The sequence below is a fragment of the Lonchura striata genome, chromosome 33 (assembly GCF_050655825.1).
Source record: "Lonchura striata isolate lonStrDom1 chromosome 33, ASM5065582v1, whole genome shotgun sequence".
Taxonomy (NCBI): domain Eukaryota; kingdom Metazoa; phylum Chordata; class Aves; order Passeriformes; family Estrildidae; genus Lonchura; species Lonchura striata.
The window spans coordinates 5,322,731-5,331,511 of record NC_140735.1 but is presented as its reverse complement, the minus strand read 5'-3'; the positions used below and the strand labels follow the sequence as shown (position 1 = coordinate 5,331,511).

Genomic DNA, 8,781 nt, shown 5'->3' with positions numbered 1-8,781 from the left:
TTCTCCTCCTGGGGCTTCCCCTCTCCTGAACCCTTCTCCTTTTGTCTCTCCCCTCCCCCACCCTCTGAGGCCCAGCCACGTGCTACGCCTGGGAGCACGAGGCTCGGACCTTCCTGCACCCCCAATAAACCTCTCTCCCCAAGAGCAAGCTTCAGAGATCTCTGCCTCCCTCCACCCCCACCGTGCAGGAGAATAATCTTCCCACATTTCCCCTATTTAATCATCTTGGCTGTCTCATTCCAGACCCCACCCCACCTCCCCAGTCCCAACCCCAATTCATACCACCCCTCCTGGACATCAAGACCCCTTCCCAAGCTGTACTTCCCCCATTTCACACCTCCCAAATCTCCATCCCACCTCACCCAATTCCCATCCTGACCTGCATACCACTTTGCCCAATTCCCTTCCAACCCAATTTCACCCTGGGAAGTGGTGGAATTGAGTTATTTTGGGGTGGGATTGAGTAGTTTTCAGTGGCATTGAGTGGTTTTGAGGTGACAGATCAATCCTTCTCATCATTTGGAGTGCCAAGATGTGGTGTCCGGGACCTGGGTCCTGCTGGGAACACCACAGAGGGCGAACTCTGCCGGAGCCGGACAGTGATAGCGAGGCTTCCGCCGAGGCGGGATGGCGCTCAGGCTGCTGTAGCTTCCAGAGGGGAAGAGAAGTCGGAGGTGCAGGGAGACAACCACTCAGGAAGGGAGCGAGCTCTGAGCGCCCCGTCCCAAGGCGGGGTAAGGTGTATAACAGCAATGGGATCGGAGGGTCAGGGTACAAATCAGCCAAAAATGGACAGGTACAGGGGAGGAGCAGGGGATGACCGACAGGGTGAGAACCGATGGGACAAGGGGAAGGGGTGGCTAACAAGAGGGAACCAATGAAGGCACAAAGAACAAGGAACATTCTAGAACAAAGGGATAGCTAAAACAGTGATGGACATGAACAGGGATAACAAATTATTGGCCTCAGAGGAGGCGGGAAATTACACAGAAGTGGTCTCCCAGGGCATCCCAGGTGGACTGTCCCCAGGACCCCCTCCCACACTGGGAAATAAAGACAACTAACCAAATAGCCCCCAACCCACCCCCCCCCCATATACTCCCAGATATCTCCTGGAATCCAAGATTCCCCAAAAACACAAGTAAAATGTGAGGTTTTAGATGTCTTTGATGAATTTATTGATTTTTACGCCAATTTTCCATGTTTTGAAGGGAAGAAGATAAAATATAATAAGAGGCAAAATAAAAGAGACAGCAGCCACTTCCCTCTGTGTATCACAGGAAATGTGATACAGGGAATGTGATAGCCACAGGGAATGTGGTCACCAGGGCTCTGACCAGGGTGGGTCCTCTGATGGGGATGGAGCTGGAGCAGCGCACGAAGCTCTTCCTGCGGGCGGGGTTGTCACAGGGCTTCCCTTACCGGTGCCTCCGCTGGTGCCGGGTAAAGAATGAGCGGTCTGAGAAGCTCTTCCCACACCGGGGACACTCGTAGGGCCTCTCCCCGGTGTGGATGCGCTGGTGGGTGACGAGGGTGGAGTTGTGCTTGAAGCCCATCCCGCAGTCGGGGCAGTGGAAGGGCCTCTCCTGTCTGTGGATCCGCTGATGCACAAGGAGATGGGAACTGGTGTGAAACCTCTTCCCACACTCAGGACACTCATAGGGCCTCTCCCCAGTGTGGAACCTCTGGTGGACAATCAGGTCAGACCTGTGGCTGAAGCCTTTCCCACACTCCCCACACTCGTAAGGCCGTTCCCCAGTGTGGATCCTCTGGTGGCAGACCAGGTTGAAACTCTTCCTGAAGCTCTTCCCACACTCCAAGCACTCGTAGGGACTCTCCCTGTCATGAGGCTGCTCAAGGACCACCAGCTCTGAGCCCTGGCTGAAACTCTGCCCACCTTCCTGGCACAGAGTGGATCTTTCCTCCTCAGATCCCTGTGATCTGTGTTTGCAGCCCCTCCTCCTGTGGGACCTCAAGGGATTTTCTTCCCCATTGGATTCCTGTGTCATGGAGGTGCTCGAAACAGCCTCTTCCATGAGGTTCTGCCGTGGGGATTTGTTCTCCCTTGTCTCCATCCTCAGCTCCTGCTCTGGGGGAGGAAGGACAAGGAGAGGATGGGATTTGCCTCCGTGCCACAGGGAAGGGCAAGGAGATCCCCCCAGTGCGTCCCCAGCAGGAGGGCACCGGCAGCGGGGCTGTCCTCCAGCCAGGGGCCAGGCTGGGCTGGGAGATGGAGCAGGAGAGAGGGGGAAAGGGGCACTGACTTCCTCCTCACCTGCCTCGGTGTCCCAGGGCATCTTCCTCACAGCCTCCTCCTCCATCCAGCCAAAGTTTGAGAATGGGAAATCCTGATGTGGGGAAAAACAAGGTGTCAATGCCTTGGGCTGGGGTGCTCTTCTGAGTGTTCAGTCCAGAGCAGGTTTAAACAGCTCCAAAGAAAAAGAAAAACCAGAGCCCGGGGAACTTCTCTGCCTCAGCGAGCTAAAAACTAACTAAAAGCAAAGGAGAGCTCTGTCCTGCTGTCTGTCTGTTGGCAGACAACTGATACCTCAGGTTTAAGTTTTTCTGTTCTGTTTTGGTGTGCAGCTTCTAGCTCTATATTAGGGGTTACTGGCATCTTTTCACAGGGTGGTGAAGACAAAACAATCCTGCTCTAGCTGGAGAGTCAAGGACAATCTCTTCAAACTTCAGGCCCAAAGCACAAACAACATGAAAAGAGGAGGGCAGGCAAGCAAGCAAGGAAGGAGGAGGAAACTTCATCATTTGAACCTATTAACTGGGCAGTTAAATCCTGTATGGAAATGGACTAACACCTATAAAAATGTCAGATCTCATGACCAAGCCCTCTTTTGCTTCCATCTTGGAGCCATCCGGGCAGAGACCCGAGTGTGGCTCCAGTACTGCCAGGGTGTGGCCTTTGAAGGCACTTCAATAAATATCCTCTTTGTTCCTCTTGGCTCCCTCTGGCCTCTGTTCCAGCTCCTTAAGGCATCACAGCAGCCCAGGAGCCGGAATGTGGAGGGGTGATGCAGTTCCTGAAACCAAACTGTGGTCTTCTTCCTCCCCCTCTTTGCTCTCAGAACCAGCCCTGAAGGTGCAGAACTCATTTCGGGGCTAAACGGACCAATGGGGGTACGAGCATCGTGAGCTCACCCCAGGACAGGTCCTGCCAGGGTCAGGGGTCCCGTCCCCGCCTCATCTCCGGGCTGCCGGGGGTCCCCCAGCTCCGGGATCGCCCCTTCCCCTCTGCCGCCTCGGGGGTCCCACGTTCCGCAGCCCCGGCTCTCAGGGGATCCCCAAAACCAATGTCCCGCCCTGTCAGCACCGGGCCAGCCCCGCGTGGTCCCCCGGGACCCTCCGAGGGGCGATCAAAGCTCCTGTCCCCCCGAAAAGCTCCTCTCAGGGAGCCCGGAGGGATGCGGGGCTCGGCATCTGCCGGCTCCGAGCACTCTCCAGAAAAATCCCCCCGGAGACCCTTCGATAGAGCCGGGGCGAGCTCGGCCTCCCCCTCCCCTGCGGCTCGGGGCTGGGGCGACGCTGGCGGGGCAGGGGTGCTGCAGCCCCGGCGTGCGGGCGGTGCGAGCGGCGGGATTCTCCCGCTCCTGCCGCTCCTGCCGCTCCTCCTGTCCCTGCTCCTCCTGCCGCAGCCCCTCCGCTCCAGCCCGGAGCTCCCTTTCCCCCTCTGCCCGCCGCCCCGCAGCCCCGGTGCTGGGTGGGGGAGCCCCCGGCCGGCCCCGGGGCGGGCAGGGGGCTCGGGGACCCCCCCGGGGCGGATCCGTCCCCCCGGGCCGAGCCCCGAGCTCCGCTCCGGGGCCGCGGGGCGCTGCGGGGCCGCCCGGCAACTGGTGACGCATCGGCGAGAACGGCTCTGGTTGGCTGGAAATTGTCCAGCGCCTTCGCTGATTGGCTGGAATTGTGAGGGCCGCTGCGCCCGGCGGGTGTCCCGGGGAGCTGCGGAGGCCGGGCCGGAGCCTTTTCCGATTTCTTTCTGTCCCTCTGAGACCTTTTCCCATTTCTTTCTCTCTCTATGAGATCCCTTTACTATTTCTTTCTCTCCCTTTCTCCTTCCCATTTCTCGTTCCGTTCAGTCCGTGTTCAGTCAAATCCGCAGGCTGCGCTCCCATGGCTTCATTTGCACCTTCGCTGGGGCAAAGGCGTCTCTCCCTCCCGGGATCGTAACCCGCGGGCCGGCTCCGTTCCCACCGCGATCCTTCCGGGATTCTGTCAGGGACTCGCTTCCCTTTCCTCCCTCTGCCTGCAGCCGGGAATGTGCTGGGAAATGTCCAGCAAAGCCACCTTTGCTGCGTAAAAACATTCAATGAAAGGTTTTCATTTTGGATTTTCTGTGTTTTTCTTTCTTTTTCCTTTCATAGTAGTAGCTTAATAAAGGTTTGTTTTTTTGTTTTTTCCCCTTGTTATTAAGCTTTGGCCTGCTTTGCTCTGTTCTCGATCACATTTCACAGAATTCAATTGAGAGGTTGCATTTTCATGGGGGCGCTGGCATTGTGCCCGTGTCAAACCATGACAGCCTCCCAAGTGTCCTGCTCACTGGCTCTCCCTGTGCATCTTGGACAGCACAAGGTGGGCATTTCTGGCAGCTGGGCATCAGCAGGCCTTCCAATGGGGGCGTGTTGTGGAGTGAGCCCAGCTGAGATACCCTGAGAGGAGCCCAGGGCTCCTTGCTCCTCTCTGCTGGCCCGTGAGCGTCTGTCTGCTCTCGGGATGGCCCTGGCTGTGTCAGGGCTGCTGCGTGGGCACGAGACAGCCGGTCCTGTCCCGCTGGGTCCCAGCAGTGCCTGGCAGCCATCCTGCATCTATGTCAGGATGCCGGCCAAGAGAGGCCCTGGAAGCTGAGGCAGCTGATTTCAAGCTTTTGCAGGTGCCAACAGGTCAAGGCCAACAGTGTTCCCTCTGAATTCCAGAGGGGCTTCCCCAGAGCTGCCTGATGCCACCCACTCCTTGTGGCACCAGTTGCTTTCCTGTGGAAGGTTCTACGTTCCCCAAGAGCACAGAGGGAGCTGGAGATAGACCTTGCCAGGCTGCTCTCTCTCCTTTACCAGCAGCCCTGGGTGGGCAGAGTAGTCCCAGCTGAGAGCAGATGTGCCAATGGAAGAGCCATGCACGGGAAGGCTCGGTGGGAAGGATGATCCAGGATCCATAGGCCTGGCAGCCTGAGCTTGCTCCAGGGGAAGGCCTTGGAGCAGATCCTCCTGAGTGCCATCCCACAGCACGTGCAGGGAACCAGGGGGTCTGCTGGAGGGTGGGAAAGCTCTGCAGAGAGACGGGGACAGCTGGGGGTCCTGGCGGGATGTTGAGGGCTTCTGTGTGGTGTTTGCAGGGTGTTGGTGTTGGAGGTGTGTTGGGGAAGGAGTTGTCTGGGAGGTGAGAGGTCTAGGCTGGAATTTGAGTCAGTTTGAAGACAGCATCTGTGGTTTGGCATAGTTTTGCTTATAGAGTGCAGAAAGAATATCTGTGACTGTTTCTGTTCATGGTCCTGATTCTGCTGCAGGGAACAAGAGGGGAGAGCTGTACTTTATTGGCCACTTAGATCTCTATAACAGGGCAGGGTTAACCATTTTGCCATCTACTAATTGTTGCCAGCAGTTGCTCCAGGTGCTCCTGCCAACAGCCCCTGCAGGCAGGAACACAGCCCCCAGTGCACATGGGTTTGGCTCCCTCTGGCACAGAAGCCCCGAGGGGCACAGGTCTCTGGGGCAGGACACGGCACCAGCCCTGCCAGGGCTCGGGGGTGGCAGGTCTGCCTGGGCAGGGACTCTGCCTCACCTGCTGGTGTCAGCGCTCCCCGGGCGCCAGGGCTCAGAGCAGCATTCCTGCCCTGGCCCACAGTTCCTTGTGTGCCACACCCGCGGGTTTGGGATGGCCAAGGGCTGGGACGTGTCCCAAGGAGGCTGTACCAGCTTCTGTGGAAGGCCCCGTGTGTGTGAAGATTATTCTCCTGCACGGTGGGGGTGTAGGGAGGCAGAGATCTCTGAAGCTTGCTCTTGGGGAGAGAGGTTTATTGGAGGATTCAGGAATGCCCGAGCCTCGTGCTCTCAGGCGTAGCACGTGGCCGGGCTTAGGAGGATGGGGGAGGGGAGAGAGAAACGGAGGGTTTAGGAGAGGGAAAGCCCCAGGGGGGGAGAAAGTCCAAGAGAGGAGGAGAGGGCCAAGAGAGGAGGAGAGGGCCAAGAGACCTCATGGCCCCTCGGAGCCCCCTTTTCAGGGGCTCCTAGGTGGGCTGGGACAAGGCATGGGCCAATGGGGTTACAGACTCTGTTTTAGGGGCAGGTACAGAGGTTCGGGATGAGCCACAATCTTTTGGGGGTAGGATGGAACAGTCCATTTCACTCTAGGATTCATCTAAGGGCAGAGGTGACATTCGGCTAGCTAAGATAACAATCATATCTATCTATCCTCTGCGACGTTGGGGTACATGGGGAATTGTGGTGGGGCTGCAATGCAGGGGTCATCTGTGGATACCCTGGTGGGTATTGGGGGCTTCATCGAGTGAAGCCCTTCTCACCCTGCCCCCCACCTTCCCCAGGTGTTCTGGAGACAGACATCACCCTCGTCCCCATCATCATCCTCACGTTACTCATCAGCGAGCAGCTGGGGGAGATCTGAGCTTCAAGGGGGCCTGGGGGAGGCAGTGCTCTGAGAGATCCTGTGCTCACCCCTCCAGTCCCCCCAGACCTGTCTAGGGTGGCAGCTGCTCCACACCACCTGAAGAGGTTCATGGTGGCTGCCAGCATGGAGCATGAAGGGGGAGCTTGTGGGGCTATGGGCAGGTTTGTGGGGTCCAGCAGCAGCTGCAGGGACTGGAGAGCATCGGGCTCTGGGGAAGTTACATTGGGATTTGGGGGATCTTCAGAGACTGGGAGGTTCAAGGCCCAAGTGGCATATTGAGATTTGATGGGGCTGGGGGTTCTGGGTGGGTTTGGGGGGGCTTTCCCAGCAAAGTATAGGGGGTATGGGGGAGCACAGGGGCACTTTGAAGTCATGGGAGGTAATGAGGGGCTTGGGGGAGTACAGGAGGTGTAGGGGTGCACAGACCCTCGTGTCGGGGATATGATGAAGGGGGGTGCCCAGCCCTCTCCATACCCCCATGCTGGCTGCTCCCTCCACCCCATCAGCTTCCTCATCTTCCTCCTCGTGCTCATCCTGCTGGGCAAGTGCTTTTCCATCACAGGTACCACGGAGGGTATGGGGAGGTGACTGGGAAGCACGGGGGCAGCTGTGGGTCACTATGGGGCAGTCAGGGGTCCCTATAGAACATTTGCAGGGGGTCTGTGGGGTAGTTTGGGGGTCTCTATGGGGCACCCAGAGGGTTGGTGCTTTCAGGGACCACATCAGACTGGGGAACTCCATCCAGCTCTCCACGAACATCACCCTGTACAGTATCACCCATATCACCCTGCTCGCCTACAAGGCCCAGGTGAGACCCCTACACCCACCTGTATTTTTGCTGTATATAGAGGGTTTGTGGGTATTTGGGGGGTATTTTGGGATGCAGGGGCAGTTCTTTGCCCACAAGGAGGTACATTTTGGGGGGCAGTTCTTTGACCACCATGAGGTGCTTTATAATTGAGGTTCAGGTGAGACCCATGTGCCCAGCTGTATTTGGGGAATATGGTAGGCATTTGAAGGGATATGGGGTATTTGGATGGTGTTTGCTTTGTGGAGTTTGTCTTTGGGGGGAGAGGCAGTTTTTTGACCCTGGTCAGGTGATGTACCCCTACAAGTCACCTGTGGGGCACAGGCTCATTGTGCTGCAGTTCAGGGCCTTCAGCTGGTTGTGCAGTGCCATTTCCATCACTGTCACCATGGTCCTTGAGCACCGCTACTTCTACCTGCCCTTCCTGGGGGCTTATGCCCTCTGGTGACTCCTGGGGTACCTGGAGGACACCGGAGGTCTCTCACACAAGGGTCTCTCAAGGGGGTCTCATGAGGGTCTCACAGGGGTGTCACAAGGTTCAGTCTCATAGAAGTCTCAAAGTGTTCTTGCAGTCAGAAAACTCTTTAAGGAAAAATGCCACTCAGTTTCCACTTGGCAAGTCCTCAGGCAGAATTGAAGGGCTGATGTTACTTCAGACCCTCTGGAAGGGACCTCCAGGTCATATTTACAAGAGGCGAGCAACAAGTACCATGATCAGAGCTGGAGGGGCCCTGGTTCCAGCCAGGTGTGGGAAAAGGACAATGGGGTCTGTTGGATTGTGTGGATCCATGGCCTGGCACAGCAGAGCCACAGGAGCAGCCTTAGTTGACATGGGTGGATAATGTACCCTGATGCCATCATGCAGGGGCAGAATCCATCTCTGTTTCTGGGATGACAGGGGGGTCCCAACAGGGACTATACTGGGGGCTGAAGTGCTCCTGACTGGGCATGAGTGGCAGAAAAATGCAGTTGTTACTGGCCTAGAGGCTCCGTGTATCCTTGGCATAGATCACCTCAGGAGAGGTATTTCAAAAACCCAAAAGGACACCGCCGGGCTTTGGGAGAGCTGCTGTGGAGAAAGAAGAAATTAAGACAGCTGAATCTCTTGTTTGGTCTTTCAGAGGACCCTTCTGCTGTGGGACTGCTGAGGGTTGAAGAACAGCAGGTACTGATGGCCAGCCCAGCAGTGTCCCATCGGCAACATGGCACCAAGTGGAATTCAGGAGGCTGTCCATGAGCTGATCCGGGCGCTGGAGAGCTGGGCGTGCTCAGCAAGACTCGCTCACCGCTCAGTAGCCCCACATGGCCCCTGCCTGAGTCCCGTGGAGAGTGGACACTGGCAGCGG

General features: G+C 57.3%; 1 protein-coding gene across 3 annotated transcripts; it reads right to left on the bottom strand.

Annotated features, from left to right (window-relative positions):
* Window positions 1–1,161: 1,161 nt before the first annotated feature.
* Window positions 1,162–4,771, bottom strand: LOC144248000 (uncharacterized). 3 transcript variants are annotated; one of them, XR_014950723.1, is made up of 3 exons: window positions 2,276–4,724; window positions 1,898–2,089; window positions 1,162–1,601 (listed from the first exon to the last, which is right to left on the bottom strand). XR_014950723.1 is itself a non-coding variant. In XM_085564411.1 (3 exons), coding segments are annotated over exons 1-3 (747 nt in total). In that variant the 5' UTR covers window positions 4,073–4,771; the 3' UTR covers window positions 1,162–1,418. The 3 variants fall into 3 exon arrangements, 2 of the variants coding, with proteins under 2 accessions (XP_085420537.1, XP_085420539.1); XM_085564411.1 differs by having other exon boundaries at window positions 1,162–2,089; window positions 2,276–2,349; window positions 4,071–4,771; XM_085564413.1 differs by having other exon boundaries at window positions 1,162–2,089; window positions 2,276–2,348; window positions 3,154–4,756.
* Window positions 4,772–8,781: the final 4,010 nt, after the last annotated feature.

Coding starts and splice junctions, on each gene's coding strand:
- LOC144248000 (XM_085564411.1), bottom strand. Junction 2,090..2,275: donor GCCCTGGGACACCGAGGCAG/GTGAGGAGGAAG, acceptor TTCCTCCCCCAG/AGCAGGAGCTGAGGATGGAG.